Genomic DNA, 19244 nt, shown 5'->3' on the forward strand with positions numbered 1-19244 from the left:
ACCTGTGGAAGAGTCTGTCACTCTAGAATTGGCCTTTATAGCCATTCCAGGCGCTGCTTCACAAACCACTGACCACCTCCAGGCGCTTACCCATTATCCATTACCCCTCTCGAGACAAGGAGGCCAAAGACAAAGACAATTCATCTACCTTACTGCGAATGCTCCGCGCGTTAAGGCACAATGCCTTTAGACTTGTCTTTTTAACATTGTTAATCATCTTAGCTTTATTGTGCACTATGGCCCCATTTGTTTCTCGCCCTTGTTTTCTCTGCCTTCCACTTTTGCTTCTTACCTTTCTGGCTTTCATTTCTATCCTTGTTTTCCCCCTCCTCTGTCTCCCTGCTCAGATTCCTATTCCCCTGCCATTCTAGTTTAAACCCTCTCCGACAGCACTAGCAAACACCACCGGCCCCCACCACCAACCACCCCCCTCAACCCCCATACCACGCCCCGAGGAAATGGAAGAAATACCTGCCAATTCATGCAAATACACCTGACCTTGGGAATTCAGACAAGGTAGAGGTGCAAATACCCAGTGAATCAAAATTCTGTTGGGCTATTATTACAGCAGTTGAACAGGAGCAATGGATTTTCAGGATCAGTAAGTAACTAAATCAGTCAGATTACAAAGTTAACCAATCTGAGTCAGAATAACCGTTGGGCAGAAGCAAAATATTGCAGATGCTGGAAATCAGAAATAAAAACAAAAAATGCTGGAAATACACAGCTGGACAGTCAGCATCTGTGGAGTGGGCAACACAGTTAGTGTATCAGGTCGATGACCTTTTGTTAGAACTGAAAATTCTTTGAGATGTAATAGGTTTTAAGCAAGTACAGAGGCAGAGTAGAGGGGTGGGGTGGGGTAGGAAAGAACAAAAGGGAAGGTCTGTGATAGAGTGGAAGGTGGAACTGATGAAATGACAAGAAGGATGATGGTTCAAGGCAAAAGGAGTTCGTAAAGAAACTAAAGGAGGGTCTGGAGGAACTCTAAATGGCAACAGCAGAATCATTGCCAGTACCTGATGTCCTAAAAAATGTGAGCAATGGCTGCAATCTGAAATTGTTCAACTCGAAAGGTTGTAAAGTGCCTAAGCGAAAGATGAGGTGCTGTTCCTTGAGCCACCATTGAACATCATTGGAACAGTGTAGGAAGCTGAGTACAAAGGGGTCAATGGGAGTGGAGTGAAGAATTAAATGGTAAGTGAATGGAAGCTCAGGATCATGCTTGTGGATTGAATGGAGGTATTCCGCAAAGCGATCACCCAATCTGTATTTGGTCTCCCCAGTGTAAAGGTAACCACCTCGTGAGCAGCAAAAACAATATACTAAAATCATGATGGAGGGGGGGGAGGGGAATAGAGGGACTGACAGCTCGTGTCGGGAAATTTTGTGGGGCCAGGAAGAACATTGATGCAACTCCTGGCAGTACAAAAATAAGTCACACAGCTTATTTTTTGGGTTCTGCACAACAACCTTTTAAAGACCAGTGCTTCCGCTGCTGTGTACCACTGTTTGGTAAATAGTGTCCCATGATTTCCAGTCTAGTACCACCCAGTTCCCACTTGAAAATGAGGATCCAAATTTCCCCCATTGACCAGCTAGAAGTGGATATTTGGGTGAGGACAACAGGTGCGGATTGTATTGGCCTTCGTCATGATGCCCTCCATGATTGAATAAATTAAGTAATATGGATATCACATCAGTGATAGTCTATTGACCAATGGACCAGCTGGAGCTCAACATTCAGTAAACCATTTTCCAGTCAGTACTTTCAGAGGCGATGGGAGGTGAGAAAATATTTGACAGTGAAAACTGTTGAAAATAATGTAACAGAAATATCTTATTGCATTGTCTGCCTTTACTTTTTACAAAACTAACAGAAATGGCAGTAAAATGCCACCCAGAGAATACCATCCTCATATCACTCTCGAGGTTGTGTGTTTTAGAAGATGCAACTGATTTTTCAGATTTATCAGAGAAATCATCTGTCAGGCATTTAGGGAACTTGGTCAAACAAGGACGATTCCAATGTGGCAAACTGTGGTGCAGTAAATATAAAACTGGCCCCACCCACGCCATCTCCATAACTAGCTCCGGGAAACTTTTTCACACTGCTTCTGGGGAGATTAGATAATTTAGGTGAAGTCCACGATAGGGTAGATTGTAAATGGAATGTGAAAGGAGTGGACTTGAACTGAATATTTTTCTCATTCTGTCATTCCCTGATTCAACAGCAAATGTAATTAAACAAACTGCCTGTCTGGGTGTATTTCCAGGTCTGATTAATCTGTGCCAGTAGCTACATACCTGATGCCTATTATTAATACAAGGTGTGTCTTTTAGTGATCATTATCAATGAACAGCACACTTACCCCAGGTAACTATCACATTAGGCTCTCAGCTGCCACACCAAAACAATCACAAATTCATTCTTTCTACAAATAATCATTAAAAGAGATCAAACACTATAGGCCCTGAGCTTGTTTCCCTGTTAATTTATTACATAAGGCATCAGATACTGGCCCTGAATTTCTGCAGGGATTCTCCTGCTGAGTGAGAGATGAGCAGATCCCAGGCTGATCTCCTGCCAAAGTTGTGGTTTGAGATCAGGGCAACCACTGAGGAAATTCAAAGCCATCACTTTCAAATCATGTTGCTCAATATTAACAGCAAATGTGTTAAAATATTGTTGTGAAGTTTCTTTGTTATTTTATTATTTGAATAAACCCACATTTAACGCACCTCATACGCATCCACTGACTATTTTACCAGAGGTGGGATGGGGTCAGGTTTGAGATTTTTAAAATTTTAACATCCCACCTGACCTAAACTCACATGTTTTTTGGGGGTTAAAATTATCCCATAGTCTCCTTTTACTCAGGTAAGCAGAGATGTCTAATTGAAACTGTTTTCCTGGGGAAATCTGCTACAACGAGATGGGTTGGCCATGTAAGTATGAGGCTGTCTGCCTTATATTTAACCCACTTTCCAGTGTTTAACCCTGGTCGGCCAGGTTTTCGAGGCCTCAGGAAACCTGGAGCTTAAGAGAGGCGGGGACTTCTTTTGGAAAAAAAACTAAGTGCCTTTTCAGCACTGCTACTGAGCCAAGAGGAACAGGAGTGCTTCCACCCAGTCCTCCAAGCTTACCTTCTTCCCTGTTCCCTGCCCACCATCGGACCCAACCCTGGGATCCAAAGACCTCGCCTAGTAATTGAACCACTCAAATCCAGGATCAGACCCTCACCTGGGAAAGGGGATTGGACCCCTGGGGAATAGGGATTGGATTCACCCAGGCTGAAAATTGGAGACTCCCCCAGAAGCAACGGCTATCCCTCCCAAGATCCAGGCCCTCACTACCACACTCTCACTAACCAAGCAGCAGGCTCCTACCATAAGCTGGCCTACGGCTTCCTCCAGAACATTCCCTGCCTGACAGGGAGCCAAGCCTGTCAATCAGGCAGGCTTCTGTGCAGGGAAATATGCATGACAACAAAGATGTATGCTATGAAGTTAAAACTCCTCATCACATGGGGACCAAAACCCCTTCCCCCACTGCCACGCTCACAAAACCTGTCCCAGTAAATATTGGGGCCATTGTGACACTTGCACGTGTTTAAAGGTACAATACTTGGAGATCAGTAACCTGAAACAGAGGCTGCAAGAAATAGGTGAAATAATTGGTGATTTGGAAGCCTGGAGAAAGCCTACAGCCAAATGTCAAGGAGCATGGAGAAGTCCAGCAGCAACTTGGCACAGGGCATTGTGCAGAGCTTGGAGGCCAAACTTACAAGCATGGAAGCAATGGCCAACTCCATTAGCACACTTGTGGATGACACAGCAACTGATGGTTGATGTCTCAGTTCCATTGCAGTGCAAGCATCTCCACCAGAAGTCTGAGTGATGCAGTGAGATCTCAAACTGCTGTCATGCAAGCTCAGACATCTGTCATTATGGTTCTGGATTACAGTGTGCATAAGGGCTTGCAGGGAGTCACAGCAGTCCAGCAATCCCCCAACAGATTACTAGGATTGCTGAGGCATCGCCCCAGGGGAGTCGCAGTGACTCCATGGAACACAAATGTGCTGTCCTCTCTCAGGATAATAGCAATTATCTTCCCACCCCTACCACTCCATCAGTGCCCTTTTATTTCCTGTCAGCCAGCCAGCACAGATTGCTGCCACTGATGCCAAGATGGTACAGTCTGCACCAGGGCCTTCTAGGCTCAGAGCTGCTCGAGGTCATCCTCCAAGGCCATCTGCAGTCACCCACTGAAAGTCAGCAGCCTTCCACCAGCCATGCTGTAGCCATTGGATTAGCACTGCATAGAAGCACTCAGACAGGTAAAGGCATTTGGAAGATAGGCATTAAAGGAATGCATGAGGGTGATTAGGTGTCATTTGTGTGAAATAATGAAGGATTTCATTTATAAATTTGGTGTGCAATGTTAATTTGATGGTTGCTTTTATTTTTGCATTGTGGCCAAGCAGACTCTGTGATGGTCCATGACAGAGGAAAGGTAATGTGTGGGACTGTTCATGAATGGGGGTTGTGGTTACTGGTACTGCAGTCAGCTGAGTTCTTCACAGATAGCTGGCCAGAGAAGGGTTATCTGGTTTGCTTTCTCCCTTCCTCGTGCTCCTGCTCCTCAGCTGCTGTCTCCTCAGGATGATGAAGTTGTGCTTCTTGCAACAGACCACAATAAATCTTGACACCCAATCTGCAAGTACTGCAGGGCTCCTCCTGGGCAGTCCAGGCAACGGAATTGTTGTTTTAGCATGTCAATGCTCTGTTCTATCACATTTCGTGTGGCAGCATAGCTTTCATTGTATGCATGCTGCACACATGTGCGTGGGTTGCGCACTGGAGCCATCAGCCATATCATCAGTGGATACCTTTGCCAGCTGCATTTTGGTCGCTCTTTGGTTTGCCATGGTGGCTGTAATGCAGCTGACACACCGGATGGGCACAGAATGAAGGCATCATGACAGCCATCAGGATATCGAATACTGACTTGTATTGTTCTCTGCGTATGGTTACATACCAGCTGGACACTGAAGGAGTGGAATCCCTTTTGGGTATAGGGCAGAGATGTCATTTAACATCTGCAAAGCAATGAGCGTACAGGCAATGGCACCCTGCACTATGGAAAAACCTGAAATCCTAGCGTTGCCATGAGCTCGCTCCGCATGCTGCTCTCTGACAAGAAGGAATGAAATGTAGTCAGCTCTCACTGCACAGAGAGCCTCAGTGACCCCGTTATGCAACAGTGGATGGCAAACTGAGATGTTGCAAATATTTCCAGCTACAGATTGGAAGGAACCAAGCACATAAAGGTTCTTTGCCATGGTCACCTTCGCAGCCACTGGCAATGCTGTCCTTCCCCTGCTCTGAGGTTGCAATTGTGGCTGCTACAGGTGGCAGATTTCAATGAGGAGGTTAGTGGGGGTTGTACATAGACCCCCAAACTATAGTGCTGATGTTGGGAATGGCATTAAACAGGAAATTAGAGACACATGCGATAAAGGAACATCTGTAATTATGGGTGACTTTAATCTGCATATAGATTGGGCAAATCAAATTAGTCACAATACCGTGGAGGAGGAATTCATGGAGTGTATATGGGATGGTTTTCTGGACCAATACATTGAGGAGCCAACTAGAGAACAGGCCATCCCAGACTGGGTATTGTGTAATGAGAGAGGAATAATTGACATTATATAGTTGTGCGAGACCCCTTGGGGATGAGCGACCATAATATGATAGAATTCTTTATCAAGATGGAGAGTGACGTAGTTGATTCTGAGACTAGGGTCCTGAATCTTAATAAAGGAAACTACGAAGGTATGCGGTGCGAGTCGGCTATGATGGATTGGGAAACGTTACTTAAAGGGATGACGGTGGGTAGGCAATGGCAAACATTCAAAGAACGCATGGATGAATTGCAACAATTGTTTATTCCCGTCTGGCGCAAAGGTTATGCAAGAAATGTAGCCAAATTATGGCTTACAAGGGAAATTAGAGATAGCATTAGATCCAAGGAAGAAGCATATAAATTCACCAGAAAAAACAATAGACCTGAGGATTGGGAGCAGTTTAGAATTCAGCAAAGGAGGACCAACAGATTGATTAAGAAAGGGAAAATAGAGTATGAGAATAAGCTTGCGGGGAACATATAAACTGACTGTAAAAGTTTCGATAGGTATGTGAAAAGAAAAAGATTGGTGAAGACAAATGTAGGTCCCTTACAGACAGAAACAGGGGAATTTATTATGGGGAAAAAAGAAATGGCTGACCAACTAAATGCAAACTTTGGTTCTGTCTTCACAAAGGAGGACACAAACATCATACCAGAAATGTTGGGGAACACAGGGCTTAGTGAGAGAGAGGAACTGAAGGAAATCAGTATGGGTAGAGAAATGTTGCTGGGGAAGTTGATGGGATTGAAGGCCGATAAATCCCCAGGGCCTGATAATCTACATCCCAGAGTACTTAAGGAAGTGGGCCTGGAAATAGTGGATGCATTGGTGGTCATCTTCCAAAATTCTATAGACTCTGGAACAGTTCCTACAGATTGGAGGGTAGCTAATGTAACCCCACTATTTAAAAAGGGAGGTAGAGAGAAAACAGTGAATTATAGACCAGTCAGCCTGACGTCGGTAGTGGGGAAAATTCTAGAGTCCATTATCAAAGGTTTTATAGCAAAGCACTTGGAGAACAGTGGTAGAATCGGGCAGAGTCAGCATGGATTTGCAAAAGGGAAATCATGCTTGACAAATCTACTAGAATTCTTCAAGGATGTAACTAGTAGAGTTGATGAGGGGAAGCCAGTGGATGTGGTTTATTTGGACTTTCAGAAGGCTTTCGACAAAGTCCCACATAAGAGATTAGCAAGTAAAAGTAAAGTGCGTGGGATTGGGGGTAGTGTATTGCGATGGATAGAAAATTGGTAGGCAGACAGGAAACAAAAAGTAGGAATTAACGGGTCTTTTTCTGAATGCAAGCAGTGGCTAATGGGGTACTGCAGGGATTGGTGCTAGGACCCCAACTATTCACAATATATATTAATGATTTAGATGAGGGAACTAAATGTAGTATTTCTAAATTTGCAGATGACACAAAACTGGGTTCCAGTGGGAGTTGTGAGGAGGATGCAGAGAGGCTTCAGGGTGATTTGGACAAGTTGAGTGAGTGGGTTAATGCATGGCAGATGCAGTATAATGTGGATAAATGTGAGGTTCTCCACTTTGGTAGCCAAAACAGGAAAGCAGATTATTATCTGAATGGCTGCAAACTGAGAGGGGAAGATGCAATGAGACCTGGGTATTCTCATACACCAGTCGCTGAAGGTAAGCATGCAGGTGCAACAGGCGGTAAAAAAGGCAAATAGTATCTTGGCCTTCATAGTGAGAGGATTCGAGTACAGGAGCAGGGATGTCTTGCTGCAATTATACAGGGCCTTGGTGAGACCACACCTGGAATATTGTATGCAGTATTGGTCTCCTTATCTGAGGAAGGATGTTCTTGCTATAGAGGGAGTGCAGTGAAGGTTTACCAGACTGATTCCTGGGATGACGTGACTAACGTATGAGGAGAGATTGAGTCGGTTAGGATTATATTCACTGGAGTTCAGAAGAGTGAGGGGGATCTCATAGAAACCTATAAAATTCTAACAAGACTTGACAGGGTAATTGCAGGAAGGATGTTCCCGATGGTGGGGGAGTCCAGAACCAGGGGTCATAGTCTAAGGATACGGGGTAAACCTTTCAGGATTGAGATGAGGAGAAATTTCTTCACCCAAAGGGTGGTGAGCCTGTGGAATTTGCTACCACAGAAAGTAGTTGAGGCCAAAACATTGTATGTTTTCAAGAAGGAGTTAGATATTGCTCTTGGGGCTAAAGGGATCAAAGGATATGGGGGGAAAGCGGGAATAGGTTACTGAGTTGAATGATCAGCCATGATCATAATGAATGGTGGAGCAGGCTCAAAGGGCTGAATGGCCTACTCCAGCTCCTATTTTCTATGTCTATATGTTTCTCGGATGTCCTTACTGAAACATTGACGTGTCACACATTGTTCCTCACTGAGATTCAAGTAGGAGAGTTGCCCTCTCAGTACCCTGGATGGATGTGGCCTCCTGCTGAGAGCTCTTCATCCCTCCTCCCTCTTCCAGATGCTTGATTTGCTCACGCCTGCTGTTTGGTCATTCTCGAAGTCAGACTGTAGTCCAAGGGGAATGGCTATTAGTCTGGGAGCAACTGGTTTGTGCAGAAGCCTTGAAGTCAGAAAAGACTCCTTGAGCACCTGCTACACCACTCCTGGCAACTTTGAACAGTGATAAAAAGCACCAAACAGCTGCAGGACTGAAGCAACACCCAGAAGGAATCAACCAGCAACTAATCTGTAAGTAGTTGATGATCCCTTTGAATTGTGCTTTTATGGGGTCCTCATGCTGCTGAATGTGTTTTCAGCTGTGTGAGGTTAAGAGTAGGTGCTAGCTGACCATTCCAAGTCAGGATTTGCCTGCTGTGGTCATTCACTGCTCCCAAGCAAACGCCCTCACCAAAATGGCATCTAACGCGACTCACCCCAAAAGTGTATGTGCACAACCCGGCACCAATTCGAATTTCATGCCGAGGATTTTATAGGCTCCCACAACCAGTCACGTTATAAAGAATTGGGTTGTTAACCGGAATCTAAATCTCAGAATTCAAAGCTGGAGCTCTGATTTCATCTCACCAGGACTGTCTGGAACAGGGTTCTAATGCTGTACCTTTGCATTTAAAGGCAGGTATGCTATCACAAAACCAACAGCTCACTCCAGCAGAAAGATAAAATGTTAGAAATAGAAAAAGCACTACTAATATTGATGCTAAAACAAGCTGAGAGGTTGTTAAATGAAGGTCGAAAAGAGAAAGAAAGTTCAGACATAACAATCACAAAACTGCTCTGCAGAGTCTTTGTCAGAACTATAGTTCCTTAGCCAAGACCCAAAGGGAACCAATAAAGAACTAAACTGTGGTTTTCACAAAAGGTATATTTTTTCCCAGAAGGAGGAGTTATATTACCAACCAGAAAGAGCTGGTAATTCCTAGTGGGAGGAGTCACAATACCGACAGACAGAGCTTAACTTCTCTGGTTTAATGGATGGAAACAATTCCAGTGTATTCTGGAGTCATTAAAAGTTTCTGAAACTTTACTTTTGGAAGGTGTGGCTCTGACACAGGAAATAGAGTCACAGCCAGATAATAAACACTGACTTAATCAAGACAGAAGTTTCTTAACGTACACCGACAGATAGTGTGAGAGTGGCTGAGAACAGCAATCAGGAAGAGTGCAAGTGATCACTTAGAACCTTTGTGCCAGAGGCAGAGAGACAGTTATGGCTCCCAACAGACAAGGAATTATTTCTTTCTTACTCCTTGTCCAAGGTAGGAATATTATAAGCCTTTAGTCTATAATGTATTCCATTTCTCTCAAAAGATTTGGATTGTGAAACTAATTAGGAAAGAGTATTTTGAGAGTGCTTCATTGTTCTATCTGAAACTTTGGATCTATTCTGTATTAAATATAATAATTATGATTGTTAAAGCCTGTACCTGCTATTGTGTTGACTTTATCTCAGTTTGAACCTCTGCTGTGCATGGATTTTTGTCTATTTTTATACAGAAAATGTTCCTCATAGTTACACTATTTGTTGAGAAGAGTGTGTCTGTGTGTGTTATGCTTTAAATGGAGGGCAACTTCAGTGTCTGCTTAAAACTCCATCAGTACTGGTAACAGTGAGTACAATTCTTAAAAATAGTAGTTCAGTTTTTTAATGAATTTTTAATCCTGTGGAAGTTAAAGCTCAGTTGTTCCAACTGATAGTTTGTAAGCAAGTATCCTTAAAAATAAAAGGTCAGGCTATGAGAGAATGAAGTGTTCTGAGAAGCTGATATTAACTTTTTTTGGTAACATTTAAACTGTCTTGTAAATTCCATCAGAATGAATTGATAGTACAGAGCTCTAAGATGGATACATGTTTTATTTTGACTCCTTTACTGATTGCTTTCAAGGTCTGCAAATGATAAGCATAGCACGTGGAAGTGAAAATATAAAACCAATGTAGCTAAAAGATAATCATATTGCCTTTGGTGGAATTATTTCTCAGTGTGGAATTTTCTGTGAGCTTTGAACATTGATAAAACACTATATTTTTTAAAATACTCGATACTGTATGAGCACCATTGCACACAGTCATGTACTGTAGCCTAATCCTACACATTTACTAATGAACAGTCCTTTTGCAATTGTTAACCGGACCTGAATTAATATGAGGCACATAGGGTACGGCAAAGCCACTGGCTTATAGCTCAAAGTCATGTTTGTTCATGTTTTGAATAGGCGTGTTACTAGAAGTTTGAATGATTTATTTGCCTTCAGGCAACATGAATATGTTTTTTGCAATAAGGTGCTTTGGCACAGTTATACTAAGAACTTGAAACTGTAGAGGTTATGATACCAGAATCCATAGTAATCTAATAATTCAGAGAACATCCCACCATGGCAGTTCGAGAATTTGAATTCAGTTGAAAAGAATCTGGATCTAAAAAGGTGGTATCAGTAAATGACCTTAGTTGGTTTCCATAAAAACTCACTCGTATCTTTAAGGAAAGGAAACCTTCCTTACATAGTCCCACATCAACATGAGCGACTCTTAATTACCGTCTGAATTGACCTAGAAAGCCAATGAATTGTATCAAACTACTTCCCTGTCTAATAGGACTGTGGGAGCAACTTCACTTCATGATTCTAGAAAGCAGCCCACCATTTGAGGGCACTAAAGATGATCAATAAATACCAGCCTTGCCAGTGATGCCCACATTCTGAGAATGAATAAAATAATTGCTTGGAGTAACGCAGGTCTGCTTGAAATGAGTTCTTTACTCTACATCATTGTGATCAGGGAAAGTGCAATTTAATGATTACAAGCAAAACTCTGGTAAGCAGCACACAAGTGCTGGTTAAATTGCAATGTTACCAAAAAACTGGCAGGACAATTGACTTTGCTTAATTAAAAAGGTTTTTTAAAATGTAGGTCACCTAATGATCTGTTGGTAACTGCAGCAAAGCCAAAGTGATCACCCTGTAATAGCTCACGATGTTTGTTTAAATCCAATGTGTGTAAATTCACAACGGAGTCCTACTATACCATTAACTTTCATGTAGAATGGTACGTGGGGATTTTAACTTACTTCACCAGCAGAAACCAAGCAGAATGGGAGATATAATAAAAGCAGTACACATACCAGTCTGTTTCTGTTCTATGGCCTTTTCATGCCATGTTTTCCTGGGTGGACAAGGCTCCACCTGACTTGGATAGGTCATTCATAAATGTATTCAAGTTGGGAGCCCACCAGTCAGATAAGACTTTAAAGTTTTTTAAAGAACCTACCGAGCAGGATGTCACCATGGAGGCTTTGCTCAGTAGAAGCAGTTGGAGCAGAAGCAAAAGCACAAAAAGTTAAGTGAAACACTTATTTCTGTGGGGCCTGGAGGAACAGGAGTTCTCCTCTGGGCCCCATAAAGAAAGTTTAGGCAACTGATGCCCAGGGTGCCTACCATCACCACCCCCTCCAACCCACCTTCCACACTCTCCCAAACCCTTGCCCCCAATGATTTACCTGAGTGTTGGCTGGAATCCGGCAAGCTGCCTCTGGATGCCCATTTTGGGTTGCAAATTTCAGGTGCTGTGTTGCAATCAGGACTCAAAACATTGCCCTACTATAACTCGTTCTTCCCTCGGATCTCAAAACTGTGGAACTGCTAATCTCCCACAGTCTTCTAGTTCTACTAAAGCCCTTTAAACCCATGCTTGTCTCACTTAATTACCAATTCTTAACTTATCACATTCTCCCTCTTACCCGTTTCAATCTTGATGGTTTACTATGGGCCTTGGCCCTGCTTGTGGATTCTTCAATATAAAAAACATCCCCTCTCTGAGATCTTTTTTAGCCAAGGAATTGGACTTATACCCAAAACAGGTGGAACGTTACTGAAGTGATTGCTTCAGGAGCTGGTCAGTGACAGTCTGTGTCCCAATTGAAATTTGAGTCTCCTTTGAATTAAACTGGGGGAGTTGAGGGTGCCTACTGGGCAACCCAAAGCAATTCACCAGTTGGGACCTGATGAATTCTGGCAGCCCTGATACTGAGCCAGCTCACAGCTAGGTTCTGGGAGAGGGAGGTGGTGGAGGGAAGCAAGCCCAGGTCAACAGCGATTCCCAGTTCTTTGTAGAGCCAGGAAGAAAACTCTTGCTCTTCCTGGCCCCAGTGAAATGGAACTTTTAAAAAGTTTTCTGGCCATTCTTGAATGGCCTCCAGCTGACACTATAAGGACTGCTGGTGAGGTCGCTCAACATCTGGCACATCAACTTAACGTAATAAAGCACTTTGCAGGAGCATTATAAAACAAAGTATGATACCGAGGGGAGGCGGTGGTGTAGTGGTATTGTCACTGGACTAGTAACCCAGAGACCCAGGGTATGCTCCAGGGATAAAAGCAAAATACTGCAGATGCTGGAAATCTGAAATAAAAACAAGAAATGCTGGAAATACTCAGCAGGTCTTGCAGCATCTGTGGAGAGAGAAGCAGAGTTAACATTTCAGGTCAGTGACCCTTCTTCAGAACTGACAAATATTAGAAATGTAAAAGATTTTAAGCAAATAAAGTGGAGGGTGGGGCAAGAGACAACAAAAGAGAAGGTGCCAATAGGACAAGGCCACAGAGAACAACCGATCAGAAGGCCATGGAACAAAAGCAAGCGGCATGCCAATGGCGTACTGAAAGGCAAAGCGCCAGTACGGAGAGGGTGTGAATAGACTGCAAAGCACAAAGCACTCCAAGCACTAACATTCAAAAAAAATATTAAAAAACAGAAACAGTGGGTAGGCACAGTAGAAACAAACCAAACACACCAAAAAGCATAAAATGAAATAACCAAATAAGAAAGGAAAAAGTTAAAAAAGAAAAGAAAGAAAAAATAACTAAACAGAAAAAGGGGGGGCCCTTCATGCTCTGAAATGATTGAATTCAATGTTCAGTCCAGCAGGCTGTAACATGCCTAATCGGTAAATGAGGTGCTGTTCCTCGAGCTTGTGTTGATGCTCGCTGGAACACTGCAGCAATCCCAGGACAGAGATGTCAGCATGCTCTCATTCTCACATCTCAGTCCTGGGATTGCTGCAGTGTTCCAGCGAGCATCAACGCAAGCTCGAGGTAACAGCATCTCATTATCAATTAGGCATGCTACAGCCTGCCGGACTGAACATTGAATTCATTCATTTCAGAGCATCACGGGTGCCCCCACCCCACCCCTGTTTTATGTTTAGTTATTTTTTCTTTTTTTTTTCTTTTTTATTCGGTTATTGTTTTTTAGGTTCTTTGGTGTATTTGGTTTGTTTCTACTGTGCCTACCCACTGTTCCTGTTTTAAAACTTTTTTTTGAATGTTTGTGCTTGGAGTGCTTTGTGCTTTGCAGTCTATTCACACCCTCTCTGTACTGGTGCTTTGTCTTTCAGTACGCCATTGGCATGCCGCTTGCCTTTGTTCCATGGCCTTCTGGTCGGTTGTTCTCTGTGGCATTGTCCTATCGGCACCTTCTTTTTTGTTGTCTCTTGCCACATCCTACGCTTTACTTGCTTAAAATCTTTTACATTTCTAATATTTGTCAGTTCTGAAGAGGGGTCACTGACCTGGAATGTTAACCCTGCTTCTCTCTCCACAGATGCTGCCAGACCTGCTGAGTATTTCCAGCATTTCTTTTTATTGCTCCAGGGATATGGGTTTGAATACCACCACGGCAGAAGCTGGAATTTGAATTCAATTAATAAATTTGGAATTTAAAATCCAGTCTAATGATGGCCATGACACCATTGTCGATTGTTGTAAAAGCCCAACTGGTTCACTAATGTCATTTCGGGAAAGAAATCTGTCATCACCATCCCCGGGTATGTCCTGTCCCACCGGCAGGACAGACCCAGCAGAGGTAACGGCACAGTGGTATACAAAGAACAAAGAACTGTACAGCACAGGAACGGGCCATTCGGCCCTCCAAACCTGCACCGATCTTGATGCCTGCCTAAACTAAAACCTTCTGCACTTCCGGGGACCGTATCCCTCTATTCCCATCCTATTCATGTATTTGTCAAGATGCCTCTTAAACGTTGTTATCGTACCTGCTTCCACCACCTCCCCCGGCAGCAAGTTCCAGGCACTCACAACCCTCTGTGTAAAGAACTTGCCTCGCACATCCCCTCTAAACTTTGCCCCTCTCATCTTAAACCTTTGTCCCCTAGTAACTGACTCTTCCACCCTGGGAAAAAGCTTCTGACTATCCACTCTGTCCATGCCGCTCATAACGTTGTAAACCTCTATCATGTCGCCCCTCCACCTCCGTCATTCCCGTGAAAACAATCCGAGTTTATCCAACCTCTCCTCATAGCTAATGCCCTCCAGACCAGGCAACATCCTGGTAAACTGCTTCTGTACCCTCTCCAAAGCCTCCACGTCCTTCTGGTAATGTGGCGACCAGAATTGATGCAATTGTTGGGAGATACAGTTGGAGAGAGTTGCCCTGGGAGTCCTCAACATCAGCTCCAGACCCTATGAAGTCTCATGGCATCAAGTCAAACATGGGCAAGGAAACCTCCTGCTGATTACCACCTACCATACTCCCTCAGCTGATGAATCAGACTCCTCCATTATTGAACACCACTTGGAGGAAGCATTGAGGGTGGCAAGGGCACAGAATGTACTCTGGGTGGGGGACTTCGATGTCCATCACCAAGATTGGCTTGGTAGCACCAATACTGACTGAGCTGGCCAAGTCCTAAAGGACATAGCGCCTAGACTGGGTCTGCGGCAGGTGGTTGTACCAACAAGAGGGAAAAATATATTTGACCTCATCCTCATGAATCTGCCTGCTGCAGATACATCTGTCCATGACAGTATTGGTAGGACTGACCACCTCACAGTCCTTGTGGAGACGAAGTCCCATCTTCACATTGAGGATACCTTCCATCATGTTGTGTGGTATGACTACCGTGCTAAATGGGATAGATTTCAAACAGATCTAGCAATGCAAAACTGGGCATCCATAAGGCGCTGTGGGCCATCAACAGCAGCAGAATTGTATTCAACCACAATCTGTAACCTCATGGTCCAGCTTATCCCCCACTCTATCATTATCATCAAGCCGGGGCACCAACTCTGGTTCAATGAAGAGTGCAGGAGGGCATGCCAGGAGCAGCACCAGGCATACCACAAATTGAGGTGTCAACCTGGTGAGGCTACAACCCAGGACAACTTGCATGCCAAACAGCGGAAGCAGCATGGGATAGACAAAGCTAAACGACCCCAAAACCAATGAATCAGATCCAGGCTCTGCAGTCCTGTCATATCCAGTCATGAATGGTCGTGGACAATTCAACAATTGACAGGAGGAGATGGCTCCACAAATATCCCCATCTTCAATGATGGGGGAGCCCTGCACAACAGAGCAAAAGATAAGATTTGCAACAATCTTCAGCCAGAAGTGCCAGGTGGATGATCCATCTCGACCTCCTCCTGAAGTCCCCAGCATCACAGATGCCAGTCTTCAGCAAATTTGATTCACTCCATGTGATATCAAGAAACGACTGAAGGCACTGGATACTGCAATGGCTGTGGGCCCTGACAACATTCCGGCATTAGTACTGAAGACCTGTGCTCCAGAACTTGCTGCACCCCTAGCCAAGCTGTTCCAGTACAGCTACAACACTGGTATCTACCGGCAATCTGAAAAACTGCCCAGGTATGGCCTGTCCACAAAAAGCAGGACCAAGACCAACTTGGCCAATTACTGCCCCATCAGTCTACTCTCGATCATCAGTAAAGTGATGGAAGGTGTCGTCAACAGAGCTATCAAGTGGCACTTGCTTAGCAATAACCTGCTCAGTGACACTCAGTTTGGGTTCTGGCAGGGCCACTCAGCTCCTGACCTCATTACAGCCTTGGATCAAACATGGACAAAAGAGCTGAACTCAAGGCAGTCAAGGCAGCATTTGACTGAATATGGCATCAAGGAGCCCTAGCAAAACTGGAGTCAATGGGAATCAGGGGAAAACTCTCCGCTGATTGGTGTCATACCTAGCGCAAAGGAAGATGGTTGTGGTTGTATGAGGTCAATCATCTCAGCTTCAGGACATCACTGCAGGAGGTCCTCAGGGTAGTGTCCTCGGCCCAACCATCTTCAGCTGCTTCATCAATGACCATCCTTCAGTCATAAGGTCAGAAGTGGGGATGTTCACTGATGATTGCACAATGTTCAGCACCATTCGTGACTCCTCAGATACTGAAGTAGTCCGTGTAGAAATGCAGCAAAACCTGGACAATATCCAGGCTTGGGTCTGGAAGTGGCAAGTAACATTCATCAGAACATAACATAAGAATATAAGAACGAGGAGCAGGAGTAGGCAATTCAGCCCCTCGAGCCTGCTCTGCCATTCAGTACGATCACGGCCGATCTCATCTCGGCCTCAACTCCACTTTCCTGCCCATTCTCCATAACCCTTCAACTAATTAAAAATCTGTCTATCTCCTCCTTAAATTTACTCAATGTCCTGGCATCCACCGCACTCTGGGGTAGTGAATTCCACAAACTCACAACCCTTTGAGAGAAGTAATTTCTCTTCAACTCTGTTTTAAATCTGCTACCCCTTATCATAAAACTGTGACCTCTTGTTCTAGATTGCCCCACAAGAGGAAACATCTTTGCTACGTCTACTTTGTCAATCCCCTTAATCATATATACCTCAATTAGATCTCTTCTCATTCATCTAAACTCTGGAGAGTAAAGGCATCAACTGCTCAATCTCTCTTCATAAGACAAACCCCTCATCTCTGGACACATTCTAGTGAACCTCCTTTGAACTGCCTCCCATGAAACTACATCCCTGCTCAAGTAAGGGGACCAAAACTGAACGCAATACTCCAGATGCGGTCTCACTAATGCCTTGTACAGTTGCAGCAACACTTCCCTACTATTATACACTATTCCTTTAGCAATAAATGTCAAAATTCCATTTGCCTTCCTTATTACCTGCTGCACCTGCATACTAGTTTTCTGCGATTCATTCATGCCACATAAATGCCAGGCAATGACCATCTCCAACAAGAGAGAATCTAACCATCTCCCCTTGAAATTCAATGCCATTACAATCGCTGAATCCCCCACTATCAACATCTTGGGGGCTTACAATTGACCAGAAACTGAACTGAAGGAGCCATATAAATACCGTGGCTAGGAATCCTGCGGTGAGTAACTTACCTCCTGACTCCCCGAAACCTGTCCACCATCTACAAGGCACAAATCAGGTGTGTGATGGAATACTCTCCACTTGCCTGGATGTGTGCAGCTCCAACAACACTCATGAAGCTCAACACCATCCAGGACAAAGCAGCCCGCTTGATTGGCACCCTATCTACAAACATTCACTCTCTCCACCACTGACGCACAGTGGCAGCAGTGTATACCATCTACAAGATGCACTGCAGCAATGCACCAAGGCTCCTTAGACAGCACCTTCCAAACCCGCGACCTCTACCACCTAGAAGAACAAGGGCAGCAAATGTATGGGAACACCACCACCTGCAAGTTCCCCACCATGCCACGCACCATTCTGACTTGGAACTATATCACTGTTCCTTCACTGCCGCTGGGACCAAATCCTGGAACTTCCTTCCTAACAGCACAGTGGGTGTACCAATCCCACATGGACTGAACAAAGAACAAAGAACAAAGAAAATTACAGCACAGGAACAGGCCCTTCGGCCCTCCAAGCCTGCGCCGATCCAGATCCTCTATCTAAACATGTCGCCTATTTTCTAAGGGTCTGTATCTCTTTGCTTCCTGCCCATTCATGTATCTGTCTCGATACATCTTAAAAGACACTATCGTGCCCGCGTCTACCACCTCCGCTGGCAACGCGTTCCAGGCACCCACCACCCTCTGCGTAAAGAACTTTCCACGCATATCCCCCCTAAACTTTTCCCCTCTCACTTTGAACTCGTGACCCCTAGTAATTGAATCCCCCACTCTGGGGAAAAAGCTTCTTGCTATCCACCCTGTCTATACCTCTCATGATTTTGTACACCTCAATCAGGTCCCCCCTCAACCTCCGTCTTTCTAATGAAAATAATCCTAATCTACTCAACCTCTCTTCATAGCTAGCGCCCTCCATACCAAAAACATCCTGGTGAACCTCCTCTACACCCTCTCCAAAGCATCTACATCCTTTTGGTAATGTGGCGACCAGAACTGCACGCAGTATTCCAAATGTGGCCGAACCAAAGTCTTATACAACTGTAACATGACCTGCCAACCCTTGTACTCAATACCCCGTCCGATGAAGGAAAGCATGCCGTATGCCTTCTTGACCACTCTATTGACCTGCGTTGCCACCTTCAGGGAACAGTGGACCTGAACACCCAAATCTCTCTGTACGTCAATTTTCCCCAGGACTTTTCCATTTACTGTATAGTTCACTCTTGAATTGGATCTTCCAAAATGCATCACCTCGCATTTGCCCTGATTGAACTCCATCTGCCATTTCTCTGCCCAACTCTCCAATCTATCTATATTCTGCTGTATTCTCTGACAGTCCCCTTCACTCTCTGCTACTCCACCAATCTTAGTGTTGTCTGCAAACTTGCTAATCAGACCACCTATACTTTCCTCCAAATCATTTATGTATATCACAAACAACAGTGGTCCCAGCACGGATCCCTGTGGAACACCACTGGTCACACGTCTCCATTTTGAGAAACTCCCTTCCACTGCTACTCTCTGTCTCCTGTTGCCCAGCCAGTTCTTTATCCATCTAGCTAGTACACCCTGGACCCCATGCGACTTCACTTTCTCCATCAGCCTGCCATGGGGAACCTTATCAAACGCCTTACTGAAATCCATGTATATGACATCTACAGTCCTTCCCTCATCAATCAACTTTGTCACTTCCTCAAAGAATTCTACTAAGTTGGTAAGGCATGACCTTCCCTGCACAAAACCATGTTGCCTATCACTGATAATCCCATTTTCTTCCAAATGGGAATAGATCCTATCCCTCAGTATCTTCTCCAGCAGCTTCCCTACCACTGACGTCAGGCTCACCGGTCTATAATTACCTGGATTATCCCTGCTACCCTTCTTAAACAAGGGGACAACA

General features: G+C 44.4%; 1 protein-coding gene across 2 annotated transcripts in view; it reads left to right on the forward strand.

The window, feature by feature from the left end:
• Positions 1-9105: 9105 nt before the first annotated feature.
• The window catches only part of itga2.2 (integrin, alpha 2 (CD49B, alpha 2 subunit of VLA-2 receptor), tandem duplicate 2), a 260388-nt gene continuing 250249 nt past the window's right edge, over positions 9106-19244 (forward strand). For both annotated transcript variants that reach the window (XM_068032759.1, XM_068032766.1), the window contains exon 1: positions 9106-9428. In XM_068032759.1, the coding sequence (XP_067888860.1) occupies positions 9380-9428 (49 nt within the window). In that variant the 5' untranslated portion in view covers positions 9106-9379. The remainder of the gene's footprint in view (positions 9429-19244) is intronic.

The sequence above is a fragment of the Heterodontus francisci genome, chromosome 1, assembly GCF_036365525.1.
Source record: "Heterodontus francisci isolate sHetFra1 chromosome 1, sHetFra1.hap1, whole genome shotgun sequence".
In the NCBI taxonomy this organism is placed as follows: Eukaryota; Metazoa; Chordata; class Chondrichthyes; order Heterodontiformes; family Heterodontidae; genus Heterodontus; species Heterodontus francisci.